Source organism: Pygoscelis adeliae, unplaced genomic scaffold (assembly GCF_000699105.1).
Source record: "Pygoscelis adeliae isolate BGI_AS28 unplaced genomic scaffold, ASM69910v1 Scaffold320, whole genome shotgun sequence".
NCBI classification, from domain to species: domain Eukaryota; kingdom Metazoa; phylum Chordata; class Aves; order Sphenisciformes; family Spheniscidae; genus Pygoscelis; species Pygoscelis adeliae.
In genome coordinates this window covers 937,357-952,283 of record NW_008823967.1, presented here as the reverse complement: position 1 = coordinate 952,283, position 14,927 = coordinate 937,357, and the positions used below count along the sequence as shown (strand labels likewise).

General features: G+C 37.5%; 1 protein-coding gene across 1 annotated transcript in view; it reads right to left on the bottom strand.

Moving 5' to 3' along the window:
* Window positions 1-509: 509 nt before the first annotated feature.
* NNT (nicotinamide nucleotide transhydrogenase) overlaps window positions 510-14,927 on the bottom strand; it is a 44,090-nt gene continuing 29,672 nt past the window's right edge. Inside the window, exons 18-21 of the mRNA XM_009324541.1 lie at window positions 13,337-13,418; window positions 5,101-5,219; window positions 4,001-4,116; window positions 510-2,699 (exon numbers count right to left, since the gene is read on the bottom strand). Of these exons, the coding sequence (XP_009322816.1) occupies window positions 2,550-2,699; window positions 4,001-4,116; window positions 5,101-5,219; window positions 13,337-13,418 (467 nt within the window). The 3' untranslated portion in view covers window positions 510-2,549. The remainder of the gene's footprint in view (window positions 2,700-4,000; window positions 4,117-5,100; window positions 5,220-13,336; window positions 13,419-14,927) is intronic.

The window sequence follows — 14,927 nt, the reverse complement described above, 5'->3', positions numbered from 1 at the left end:
AAACTGAAATCATCAACAATCAACTTGAGCATCTTGTAGAACTAAATAACTAAGAACTGAAGCAAACTTACATGGTGTCAGGCTCAAAGGGATAGGATTCATCTCACACTTCAGCCAAAGGAAAATGAATTACAAATGAATTACTCAGACAAGTTAGTTCCTACAGTTTTTTTGTTTGTTTTTTTTTAAGTCAAAAAGGCAACATATAGAGGGATCAACTGCTTTCAGAAGTTGTCTAGCCCTCTTCATTTACTAGAAGAGTTCATAGTGAAGTTGCTATGGTCAGGTGACATCAGTCATACCTAGAACAAATATTTTAAAGAACCATTCAAATTAAAAAATATAAGAAATATGCATATTTCACTATGATTCCTCTTCACTACATTCTTCAATCTCAACATCCTTTGGTGGCATTTTGATCTTCTAACTCCCAGAAAGAATCTCAGACTACTTACCTACTCAGGGAACACAACAGGAGAGAAAAGAGACAGAGAGAAAAGAGACAGTGATGAATAAAGAAAAATAGTCGACTTTTTATTAGCACTTCAACAATTACCTGGTGTTCCATGGTAAAGCACAGTTTTAAAGATAACACTGGTACCTCCAATCCAACATAACAGTATGAGTTTTTTTCCAAATACAAAGGAAAAGCTAAGTCTTATATTAGCTACTTATAAGCAGAGACATGTTGCATACTGCAGTTAGATACTTCAAGTTTGACAAGACAAAAATTAATACTTTAGGATGTTAAATCCCTTCAAATTCCTTTTTTGCTTAGCTGGGAGGAAGAGAGAGAGAGGATCATTTCCTTGTCTTTCCCCTTCTCCCATTTACCTCCTATTTTTCACAGACCTAAAAGAAAAGTTGAATACAATGAAATCAAGAGGCCATACATGCTACATTCAAATATAGCTGCCACAATGTTTTAAATTAAAATTTAACTACAAGTCTTTTCCTGCAGTGTACAACATATTAGTGCTTACATGATAATTTTTATTTCAAGTTATAGAAAAGATTTGCAAAAAGGGTAGCTTTTTTCATATATTGTTACACTTCTTAATGCATTACCTGTTCAAAGTCTGTGTTTTAAGTGATCTTCACAAAAAAACAGAGGTAGCTAAGTAGAAATACTATATTTTATACGAGGTCTCATACAAGGTGTAAAAAAAATGTGCTATCAATCAAGATGCATTAATTTCAAGACTTACTTCATAATAGTTTGTCTTCCCCAGATATGAATGCTTTCTAACACAAATACAGCTATTTCTATTCAGCCTTCGTCACCATGGACAGTTGCCACATCATTATGGAAACATGATAAATTCATTTCATTAGGCAAATATTTGAGTTCCACTCAAGTACACTTAACATAATAAAACCAAAACAGCAATCGATGTCATAATTTAATTTAATTCTTTGCTGAACTTATTATGGGAATTTAACAGTGCTTTTAATTAGATCAGGGAGAGGTCAAATAATCAAAAAAATGGATTTTAAGTTTAGTATGTTTCTGTGCTGTCCAAACAATAGCTTATTTATTTAGAAAAATTCTAATAAACTCCAGCATCTTAAATATGTTCAAAAGTGCCTTTTCCAGCATCACAAGAATGTTAATTAAGAAAGCATCACTAAATTTTAAAGTAGCAAATACAGTCAAAAGTCTAAATGAACATAAACTGAAACACTGTGGTCCAAACTCTGTGAACAGATCAGGTATGCAAGATGTTCTGCCTGTGCAGAACTGGACCATATTTTTCCTCTGACACTTAAAAAAGCAATGACTGGAAAAGATGGAGAATTTAGCAGCTGCTTAAAACAGTTAAGCAGTGCAAGTAAGTGTACATTTCCTTGTCAGGCTTGAAGATCACTTGGCAGGTCCCTGAAATCCTGTGTTTCACTTTATATAATGTAAGTGGGCACTACAAAGAAGTGGAACTGTATTTTAAAGAGAAGTAACTTTCCTAAAATGTTCCTGATTCACAGCATCCATACAATCCACAAAAGAAACAGTTCAATTTTTCTATAGAGATTTAACAGAACATTATTTTTAGAATCTCAAATCATGTAAGCATCTATTTGCATCTGCTTGCATCTGTTTGTAATTTTGCTTTAAGTTTTGATGAAATAAATAGTTGTTTTGTCCATACTGGCCAAAGAACAGATTTGATGATAAGACAGAATACAATTCTGGCACAGTATTTTTTAGTGAATTTCCATGACAAGACGTACAGACAGTTAGGAGGAGGAAGCCAATAACTACTTAAAGATGACCATGAGTTATTAGTTCCTGCTGCTAAAACAGCTCAATGTTAACCTTAAAAAGCATGTTTTCGTTCTTTAATGCATTGCCTCATGGGGGATTTAGTCTGAAGGGCTAACGTGCCCATCCTTTCTACATTCCCTGACTAAACTACATCTCCTAGGAGTCAATGCAGTCTTCTCCAAATGCCAGCTGCATTATGACAGTAAGAGATTCTTCTAACTCTTGTTTTCCATGACCTCTGTGACAAAACTGTAGTCGCAATCATGAGTGGAATATAAATCAGTATTTAGCCTTGATATGATTCCCTGACTTTGGCCTGCAGGGCATCACAAGTCTTCTTAGCATCTCCCAACAACATGGCAGTATTGGGTTTGTAGAAGATTGGATTGTCCACCGCTGCATAACCAACTCCCAAAGATCTCTTCATTACAATGACCTGCACATAAAAAGCTCACGTTTGAAACAGCCAAAACCAACCACCACCACCCCCACAAACAAAGACAACACAAAACCAACCTCCACAAACAAGGGGAGAGGAAGAGAGAGATCCCTGGCCAAAACAGGGTGCTCACTGCTACAAAACTGCATTTCAAATTTTAATATAGCAGACAAACTGATACCCAGACCAGTTTCAGAAACATTTTATTGTTAAACACAACATTACATGTCAGATGAAGAGACTGTGGACACTCACTACACATGCATATGCTTTTACTTTATTCCATGTAATAAAGTCAAAGCAAGATGGGTACTGATGATTATAATATAGGAGGTTTTTGAGGCTTGTTTATTTTTGAACTATTTTAAGAACCCAATTCCCTGACAGCAGCACAATTGAGATGAACGTTCACATCAATACTTGGTGCAATGCTCTCTGGTACTTCTCCAGACTATTATTCTGTATTACTTCATACATAGGATTAAAAAAAAAAAAATCCTAAAATAAATTTCAGCCAGTTTTAGCTATTAAATGTCAAACTGTTTAACCACGGCACCTTCAGCAGAGAAACTGTGTGAAGCTTTACCACCTTTAACCATGTACATGTTTATTTCTCAAACTGCAACACATAGCTACACACGAACACTGATAAATGTATGGGCCTGTGACTGAGTACTTGAATGAAGTCAGTACAGAAGAACTGAGGCTATGATTGGGTTCAGAGCAAGAGACCAAAGATTTCACATCAAGGAAACTCAAGTATATGTACTTTAGATCAGACAATGTTGCTTTCAAAGAGCAAAACTGGTGAGGTAACTAAACTGTTAGTTCAATCTGGACAGACTAAGCTCTCTACTCAACCCAGCCACTCATTGTTTGTTTGGTTTTTTTTTTTCCATTTAAGCATATTATTCATTTTTGTGTTTCCACCTCAATATTAAAGCTGTCAATCAAACTTCATATAAACTTAAAAAAGCAGGTATTGGTACAGAAATGCTACAGGGCTGCAGACATCAGCAGAACATAATTTATTCTAATCACATTTTTTAGTAGAAGCACTTTCATTGGTCTTTTCTACTGCAGTCATCATTAGTCTCACTAAAGCACTTGCTGATGATTATAAAATCATGAACAGCGCATCCCATTTGCAAAGTACTGACTGTTTTGTTGGACACCTTGCAGAAAAGCTTCTCATGGAAACCAGAAGAGAAGAATAATCTTGATAGCTTATCCTATAAATCATGTTTTTAAAAGCATGCTAGCTAAGGTAGGTGCTAACGCAACTCTATTAATCTCACCTGTTTGGACTTCCAGACCTCAAGAACTGGCATTCCAGCTATGATAGAGTTCGGATCTTCCTGAGCTGCTGAATTAACTGTATCATTTGCACCAATTACAAGGACCAAGTCAGTTTCTGCAGCAAGACAAGGAAAATAAAAATGATGAAAAATTATCTGAAACCTGAACATTGAGACTGACATACATTTTTTGTGTTAAATCTGATCTTTGGAGGCAGAAGAACCCCTTATGGTAAGCACTCTACAAACATTTATGGGGACTTCATTCACAAATATTTTACAAACTTAACAGGCAAGTTATACGTGAGAGTCCAAGTGTGCTACCAACTACCTCCAGCAAACTGCAAGCATCTACAATCCCATTCAAAGGGACTCGTTAGACCACTTTGCTACACAAAAGTTAAATCCTTTGATATTTAAATGTGGTTTCATACACGCATACTATCATCACTTTCAAATTTCTTTGTGCCTGTCTTTTCCTTTGAATATTCTTTTGAAAAAACTTTTATCAGCAACTGTCTGATTTTTAAATAAAGATATAAGAAAGCAAGAGGCTGTCTGTACAATGCTATACTGGTTTGCCAGACATGACAGGGTCAAGTCATCCACACCACCTGACCTAAAGAAGTAACAGTAGTTTTCCTGTATGGAGCAGTAACAGTGATAAAAGACACAGCATTTGTCATTTATTTCACAGCTACAAGCAATTAAAAAAAACCTGTTCTTTCGGTTCTGGAAGAAACAAGTTTCACAGGCCTATTTAACCTCCCTTCAATATCTACTCTTTTCTGTACTCCTGCATTCAGTATTTTGCTTTGCTTTACCTGTCTGTACTCTCTGCTTCTCAGTTTTCTGCTTCCGAGTCAGACTATTTCTCATATTCCTCTGCGCTCATTTGCCATCAGCTGGGACAGCACTCAGATTGCAAGAGAAAGACCTCTGCTCCTCTACAGTGGTATCACAACAGGCACAAAGAGAAACTGAATGGCCTCACTGAAATCTTCTATTTTTAAAATCCTTGCATGATGTAAAAACAGAATCAAATAAAAATTGACAAGATCAAATCCAATCTACTGGAAACCTATAGCTCGCACGCTAACCTGGGAAATCTTCGTTGATCTCATCCATTTCCAGTACAATATCATAGGGAACACCAGCTTCTGCTAGGAGTACGTTCAGCTGACCAGGCATACGGCCAGCCACAGGGTGAATACCAAACCTAACAGGAAAGAAAGTCCAATCCCATTAATACGTACTGACCACTCTGTTTTATACAGTAAAATTGCCACCTGTGACCTACAAGGCTGAGAAGTTCTTAAGTATAAGCACATATGTGAATTAATAAAAAGAAATGGTTAAACCTTAACAATATTGTAACTACTTTTCCAGTGTTGTAGGGAACCAAGCGGGTGGGAAAGGGAACAAGGTCCATAGATTTGACTCTTAACCTAGAGAGCAGCTGTTCCTTTTCTGCAAAGTTAAAAAGTATGACTGACCCAACAGGTGTGCAAAAGAATGTGCTCTTTCCCAGTAAAACTACAGAAGCTAGAAGTACATTTTCAATACTTCCATCACAGGAAGACTCTTTCAGAAAGTTGTTGTACCTGCGAAGTGGCTTTGGAGAGCCTGCTGGACGCTTCTAGTGACAACACAGAAGGAACTCGTGGTCAGAAATGTCTGGGAACACATCACTGCAAGGTGGACCAACAGAGTAAGTTTTCCACCCAGCAATAGCTTATACCAACAAGCTTTTCTTCAATTACTTTCAAAAGTAATAGGAGTATTTTACCATTTTGTCTGGCTACGATCATCAGCCTGAGCCACATCACACACAGCAAGCATTCACATCCACCTTCCAAGCAATACCATATTTAAAGCCTTGTGACAGATACTTTTCATTTTTTATGAATAAACCTTTTTGCTGCAAAACCACCACCCACATTAATATGTTCTGCAGGTCCCTTACATCAATGAAAAGTGAAAGCACCACAGAGTAAATGAACTGGCCACAATATAACACTCTTCACGAAAAGGCCAAAAGACTGTGCAGCCTTCCGGAAGCAAAACCACTCCTAGACCCAGAAATGACCTTGGCAAATGAACTTATTGACTGAGGTATCTCTAGAGTATGCATGATTGTCACAGTCTAACACTCCAACAAAAAAAATTAGCAGGAACTCTACTTCAAGCACAAGACAGTGCTTTGCTGAATTAGGTTAACATGCCACTTTCTTCTCATGATTGATGGAAAGAAAAAAAGGGAGTGGGAGTGAGAAGGTGGAGAGCTAAGAAGCTATACCAGTTTAAGCATAACAATTTAAGAAATGTTTCAAGAACAGCTCAAAACCAACTTAGAGAAAACACACTACTTATGAGTTACTAAAAAGTCAGACACACAGGGTGGAGGTGGGGGGTGTTAAGGCATGCATGCAGTTCTGTAGGAGTAAAAACCTGACAAAATTCAGAATGGAGATGTTAAACTGGTTTAGCTGCAACTCTCAAAGACATATTTTGGTTAGAAGCAAATCTATTTCCTGTGGTCAGATTGTACTCTTCTGCTCATGTCCTGGCCCTGAATAAAATAGGCAGATCAATGTCTACTGTCCTGCGCATTTTCTGTCTTTCCAGCTCTGGAGCTATCACCAAATGTAATGCTGACTCAAGCACACCGGAAATGCCTCAGATGAATGTTGTATATAGCTGAAGTTAAATGTTTAATAAGGAAGCCTAAATGTACTTTGGAAGAGACACAAAATACCCAAGAGAAAACTGTAAATTCTTGGATTTCTGAACAGAAATTTCTGAGCAGAAATCCAAGTGAGTCAGAAATACAATAAAAGGACTTCAGACTTCTTCAGAAAGAAGGGAAAGACTGATAAATCAACTTGCCATGGCGAAGGGATTGTCACATATTGCTATTTTCAACTCCACTGCAATGGAAGTAGATAACACATCACCGATGGTCCACAAGTCACAATCCAATCAACACAGATCACTTGTTAATTTAACAGTGTACAAATACATCCTTAAAAGGGCAACTGAGCACTCAATCAGCAAGACAACATTAAGACAATGCAAAGATGAGACAATTGGAACTCCAGAAACAAAATTAAGGACATATGATTAATCCACATAATACTAGATATACCACAATTTTAAGTTCTAGGTCAAACAGCAGGATAAAAGCTGGCTTTAAAAGGAATGCTTTCAAAGAAACAAAGAGAATAGATTGTATTCAGCTAGTAAAAATTTGGGATCCTGTTGCAAAGGATAATACCCAGAATCAGAAAAAGGAGAGCAAATATACAGGACAAAACATTAACAGCTTACGTTTCACACCACTCGCTCAGTAATATAAGCCATGTGTAGTACTGCAGCTAGTCCCAAAGTGTACCAAATTCAATCACTTACAGTACAGTAGGAGAACTCTTATTCTGAAGTACACTTGAGAAAACCCCATCACTCCTCTGGCAGTGAAAATAGATTTTTCCAACAAAATTCTCTTTTGTTTCTAATAAAATTATTTGAGCGTCTTTGTGACCAAGGCTGTTTTGGCAATACACAAAACAAAATACTCGTGAGGTTTCTATTAAATACTACATACACATACAATCTTATTTCAAGGGCTGCAAAGCCAGAATTTAAGCTGCCAAGAGAATGAATTTCACCTTTGACTTCACTATTCCTGGCAAGAGGCGAAGAAAGAAAAAAAGAAAGAGACAGATTATCTTAGTTCAGGAAGAGTTACAGCATCAACCGTCAGTAGTTAGAGACTTCTGACAGACTCTGCTTGAAACCACATACTGCGTATTCACAAAGTTTGAGAAAGCTGCTCAAACAAAAGCTCTTTGGACAAATATTGAAGTGACTCCCAGAAGTCTGCTTCTAAGAGCCCGTTAACCAAATATGACAGTAGCCTGCTAGTACCTCTTGAAACAGGATGTTAAAGTGTGTCAAAAAGAATCATTAAAAATACATGCCTCTCTAAGGCTTTCATTATTTCACAAGATAAGATCTACATATATCTGGAGTGAAATTAGCCTGTCCAACTGAAAGCAGAATTCAGGTAAGCATGGAAAAAGAGATAGCTAAAATCCTTGATGGCTCAAAACATGTCTAATAAAAGCTGTGTATCTTGCTCCTGACTCACAACAGCAGCTGTTCTTCAAAGCTATGTGCATTACAGCAGAAACATTTTGTCACATGTACTCTCCTAGATGTTCAAAACATGAACCTTGTTCATATTCAAAAATTCAAAACATGAATGATTTAAAAAGAGACATGTTTTATAGTAAAAGTGTTTTAAAGTGAAAAATTTCTAAGTTTCTTTGATATGCTTTTAATATCAGTTATGCAAGAACTCCCTTAGGTTGTTTGGTTTGTTTTTAAATCAAGCAGAAATCTCGCACTCTTTTTGACTTTCTGTTTACATGATATGAAGTTTTCAGTCTACATATACTTCACCCATAACAAAGATTCACAATCATACTGTGTCTGACTTGAGCATTATTCTGGTAGTTCACTAAAACACAGAATTCACCAGGAATTTATTCTCTTGACCCTGACTGTGTAACATGGGGCTTGCTTATGACCTCCAAATTGTCAGATACACTGAAGTGAGCACACACCTCCTTGCTGCTAAGACTTCACACCTAAACAGCCTAAGTACCAGGCAAGGCTACTCAGCCTTTTAATCAGCCTCTTTGGGATACTTTTTAGCTTTAGAAAGACAACACAGCACACTGAAAAATGAGTTCGTATTTTGAACCTTTTCTTGTAATACAAAGAGTGCAACATTTTCTTTTAAATTGAGGCTAAAAACCTAAAACTCCCAACATACACATCATATCTAGGACAACACTTTCACCACAGAAAGGATTTAAATTCAGGGGGAGAAGTTACTTAAAATAGTATGAAGTTAATTATAGTAATGTGAACAAGACAACTATTGCATGAAAAATTACTGAAAAATCTCAGAATGGAAATTACTTTTTATACAATTCATAAAGTCAGCATCGATCCTTATTACAACTGGCTACACTCTTGTAACCAATACTGAAAGAACTAGCACCTACCTAACCCAATGAAGAAGTGTTTCAAGATCACTTCATCCATGTAAAGATAGGATTCCTGTCAATATGCCAAAGCTGGACAGGGTGATGTAAGTAAGCAACATCTGGCTGGTGCCTAATTTAGCTTATTCAACACTTCAGAAGCTGTATATAGAGAGAATAATTTGCCAAAGGGTTTTGCCCCACCTCCTCTCCCCACTCCTGTTCACTTTGTGTTTTGACACCTCTCCATCTCTGTTTTCAGTACAGGCAATAATCTGTTATTCAAGGTAACAGGAAGGGGAAAAAAAAAACCTAGATGAACTGAGAAGTGCATCATTCAGATATTCCACAGCTTGAACCCTGTGATATAAAAACAGTTGCAGTGTAGCATGACTTGTAAGTATCACAGTATAATGCTCTCATCACACATCATAGATGACTATGTAGATTAATAGCACCAAAGCATATAGCCAGCTTAGCTAGCTTAGGCCTGGTGTCATGCCTGAGGCAACAACGTCTCCAGAAACAGTACTTCAGCATGGACTAAGCTCAGTGGCTCTGCTGGGGTCAGGTCAATTAAATTTAAACTTAATTAAATTAGTTAAATTAAGCATACTTAAGTGAGGTTTGGTACTGGCTCCCTATTTCCATCCACTATGGTTTATCACAGCAGGGACAAGATCCGAATACATGGCATGGACCTTAGCTCAGTGCAATAACCCTCCCAAGAACCCAACTGCAGGGAAGAAAGAAAAGCCTGCCTCCACAAAGCATCACAAACTGTCTTAGTAAGGTCACCCGGAGCTGAGCTGACCCATATGGAACCAATGACATACTACAATACACCCCCAGGAGCATACAGCTATAGCTGCATCCTTGCAGAATCAGATCACGTACAGCAAGGTTTGCTACTTCTCTCTAGCTACACCGATATGGCACTTGAGCTAAAAGATCTGTTGGACTCCATTTGTCCCTTCATCTGCAGCATTAATAATTCAGAACCCACCCAGTTAATCTGACTGTAAGAAACAGAACTGACATACATGTACACAGTTAGTGTCTTCCTAGTAAGCATACTGCAGCTTCCTAGAAACTTGCATTAACGCATGTTGTTCTTACATTGCCATTCAGCAGTGACAGTAATTTCTATCCTACACACACCTGAGCTATGCAGTACGTTCAGATTGGCTGGGACAGCATCTTAACAGCTCATCCTTTACAATTCTTCTAGATTTTCTTGTAGAGTAACAAAGAATTATGACTGTAAATTGATATAATTAAACAATTTAAGTTAATCGGTTTTATTTATTACATTGTAGATAAATGCGTAAGTGGTACCCATCCACGTTGTATTACAAGCAATGAGAACAATGGAGGTAAAAACAAAACAAAACAGAAACCTAAACGCATTTGATTAGAGTTCAGCCATAGAGGTAACAAAAAAAAATCCAAAAATGCACGTCCAACACTAATTCCATGCTATCACATTTTCAAAAATGTAAGAAACCCATGTTTCCATGTGCTTAAAAGTAATTAGATTCTCCAGCATCAGAAGACAGAAATCCAAGTCCTTCAATATATCCACCTATAAAAATCAGGTTAAAAAAACCAAACCATAACACTAATGTGTTAGCAACTAATTTGAAAGGCTGTTAAGGAGGTAATCTGCATTTCTCTCCACTATGAGAATTACCAGAAAACCACCATATTTAATTATGAGCTAGATTTAGAAAGTCTATAAAAGCACAATTTTAAGAGTCCTTTCACCCTGCAATATTTTTCTTATCAAGAATTTCTTACTATGCAGGAAAACAAAACACATTGTTAGAAAAAGTCTTAGGAAAGCCATACTGTGGCAAAAGCTAAGATAGTTAACTTGATATGGATGTGGACAGCATCAATTACCCATGCACATATGAGAACGTATACAGTTTTAAACTGTACTGCAATACTATAGAATAATTATATATCTATATATAAAATTACTATAGAATATAATTTAATTATATAGAAGAAACCAGAATTTCACAACTAGGGGCCTACAAACAACACAGCACGTGGCTGAAGAACTTCGGTAAGGCGAGAACTTTCAACAATTCACTCAGTTGTAATTTTTCAGAAATACAACAGCGGTTGTAGAACAAGCATTTCCTCTCCAAGGCCAATGGCTTCTGTGGACTACAGGATTTAGCCTATGAAAAGTTTTGTTGTTTTACCCATCCATAACAAAAGAAAGCTATAATGAAGGCTCAGCAATATCCAGCTTTCTATGTGATCCTACTAATGCATTAGAGATGTGATCTGCTGCAAGACCATCTCAAGTAAGCAATGATGTTAGCTATGCAATTTAATAACTAAAACAGTCTGAAGTTTCCAAACTCTCCTGTATTTCTAAATTTAAACCCTAGTCAAAGGTTATGCATCATGTTATATAATCTGCGCTCTTCACTAAGAATGTTATGGCTATAGGCAAAGTAAATGAAAACATCAGCTTCTCTGGATCAATCATGAGCCATGAAGCAAAAGAAGACCATATGACAGATGCAATTTTTCTTGGCACGGTATGGGCATTACAAATTGATGACAATCATATGTCCATGCTGGCACCCCTCCACAGCGGATGTGTGAGTGTCACTACATCTGGACGGTGAGCGTACTAGGGTCCCGAGGCACTCCAAACCTACTGAAACCAGAGGGACAGCAGCTGCACTCAATGAACACCATGGGAGCTTCACAAAGTGATGAAAGGACTGAATTACCACAAACTGTAAATACAGATTTATTTCATTAAAACACTAGGTAACCACTGCAGTGATCCCTTCCTGAAATTGACTCATTTAAAGTATAAGCCAGTTATTTCAAGGATTCATTCACATTTCTCCCCTGCAAAGACAACATAAAAGGCAAAACCAGTAATGTTTTGTATCACCAAGGCTGATAAAAAACATAAAGCTCATCCCCACAGAAGCACTGGAAGAAAAGCCAAAAGCACACGACACTATCATCACATTAGCCAAGAAAGGTCCTTTTGCTGCACAACTAACGGGTCTTCAAAATTTTCAGAAGAGTAAAACGGCAAGGTAAACTGTGGATTTTTAACCTAAGAAGGGCATCTAACATCATAGTGTGGTTAATTCTTTTCAACATCGTTTCAAACACGCCAATCAGAATTGGATGTTACTGCCTGTATTTATTTTTTTATATACAAACACTGCTGTGTAATAGTAAGCATTACTTCTATTAATGCAAGTCAGTTATCCCAGGAAAGAAATAAGCCCCATGTTCTTGGTGCAGAGGCTGCTACCTGATCTACTCTTCCACTTCATACCAGACTGACCCCAGTAAACACTTCTCCATACTGCAGGAGGCTCTCATTTCCTGCCTAGGAGCCTCAGCTGTTCCCATTGCACCCCTTTAACTATTCCCCAACAGCTTCACAAGCAGAGAGTTCCATTTCCTTAGCAAATTAGGACTTAAAAAAATATTGAAGCTTAGTGAACAATCCCCCTTAATGGAGGTTTCTCTAGGAGGCAATTCAAAGCACTGCAGTTCGGCCTATGCTCTCTCCCCATTGACTACAAGCATAAAGAAAATCTATCCTCCCTGCCTTCCCTGCACTGAAGTCAGCTGTTGTGATTACACCTCATAGTAACATATTTCCACAAAGTGGTTGCCTTCACAGAGCTCTCCAACCTCCACCTTTAGGAAAGGCTGCCAATTATTCTCTTGAACACAATACAAAAGCTACATTAAAGTGTTATTTTTCAAAAAACTTCACTGCTTCTTTTGTAGAAAAGCACTACTATAACTAAAGGCAGAGCATATGCATCTAAAGGAGCTAACTTACCTTTCAAAAAAGTAAGATTTTGTTGCTACAATAAAGAAGTATTAAATTCTAAAGCCATTCTTTTTAACTGAACTTTAGCATGACACCAAACAAGAACAAAAGAAAACAACAACAACAACAAATTATTCTCCAACTCCTGGGGCTACTTCCAAAAACCAAATTGAGTAAGAGTGTAAGGGAGTAAGGGATCTTAATTCTCTAAAAATCAGTAAAAGGTAGAAATACCTTTTACACTACCACATGGAATTTTAATATATTCAGCTATAGGTTAATAAGACTAGGGCATTCCTCCAGCTAGTATCTCTAAGAGACAGATCAGCATAATAATGACTGCTGAAAGAAAAATTAAACCAAAACACAGACTTGTAGGGGATTTTAATGGAATGAAAACAAACCAACCAACCTGTAATACTTCTCATCAAGGAAAGTACTTACCTGACATTTTTCCCTTGTTCTCTCAACATCTTCACGAGATCAGCTATAGGGTACTGAGCTTTTGCTGCACACAAACCATAACCTGAAAGAATTTCCAAATTTTAAGCTATTTTGCTGTTTCAGCGCAGACAGAATAGTTACAGACAGTAAATATACTTTCCACACAAACAGAAGCTCTCATAATTAAAAATAAATAGACAAACAAATAATCTCTCATATACGAGATACTCATACATTCCCAGCAGAGTTTCAGTCTGACCTCTGTAATTCATCTCATCTTTTTGGTCTCCTGACCACTAACAGTGTAGTGGTTTGACCAGTCAAACTACGCAAGTAACTTATTTCAGCTTCACAAAAACACGTGTTCCTTTCTCTATCAGAAAAGGATGTTTCAGACAGGTTCAGTGAAAAATTAAGAGGCTACTATCAGGTTACTTCACCACCATATCCTCAACAAAATTTTAGATTTGCATAATGCAAATCTAGTAGTTGAACATGGCTTTTAGCAGCAAATAATCTTTTCAGTCTTTCTGTCTGAATTAATGCATCAGAGGAATAATGCTGTCGTGGTTTAACCTCAGTCGGCAACTAAGCACCACGCAGCCACTCGCTCACTCCCCCCCCCCCCCGGTGGGATAGGGGAGAGAATTGGAAAAGCACAAGGGAGAAAAACTCGTGGGTTGAGATAAAAACAGTTTAATAATTGAAATAAAATTATAATAATAATAATATGACAATAATAATAATACACAAAGCAAATGATGCACAGTACAATTGCTCACCACCCGCCGACCGATGCCCAGCCAGTCCCCAAGCAGTGGCCCCCCCGGCCAGCTTCCCCCAGTTTATGTACTGAGCATGATGTCACATGGTATGGAATGTCCCTTTGGCCAGTTTGGCTGTGCCCCCTCCCAGCTTCTTGTGCACCTGCAGCCTTCTCAGTCGGTAGAGCATGGAAAACTAGAAAGTCCTTGGCTAGTGTAAGCACTACCTAGCAACAACTAAAACATCGGTGCCTTATCAATTTTGTTCCCATCCTAAATCCAAAACACAGCACTGTACCAGCTACTAGGAAGGAAATTAACTCTATCCCTGCCGAAACCAGGACAAATGCCCAGAAGGAAAATGCAGAGTATAAATTATTAATGGTGTCCTCAAGGTTTGACCACAGGAGCAAGAGGCGAACTCCTTGAAGATGTCTGCAAGCTTTGTTGGAAGCAAAGGTAGCTTCCCAAATTAGAACCCTACCTCACTGATGTTTTCATTTACGCTGAAACAAAATGAAAGACGACTGTTTTTTAACATTCTTCTCATTCCAATGCTAAAATGAATTTGACACAATAGTTGTGCCATTCAGTTGAAGGAAAACAGGTCTTGAGCTATTCCTTACCTGACCTCTCGTAAGAGGGAACGTGCTATTGAACCATATGAGCCTACAGCCAACGTAATAGTTTCAGACAACTCAGGGTTTTGGTTTTCAGTTTTTTTTCTACTTTAATTCCAGTATTTATTGTATTCTAACTAAGTTTTAGATGTTTTTCTGCCTTTTTTTAATAAAACAAAGCAGAATTGAGCAAGTAGATGAGAAGCA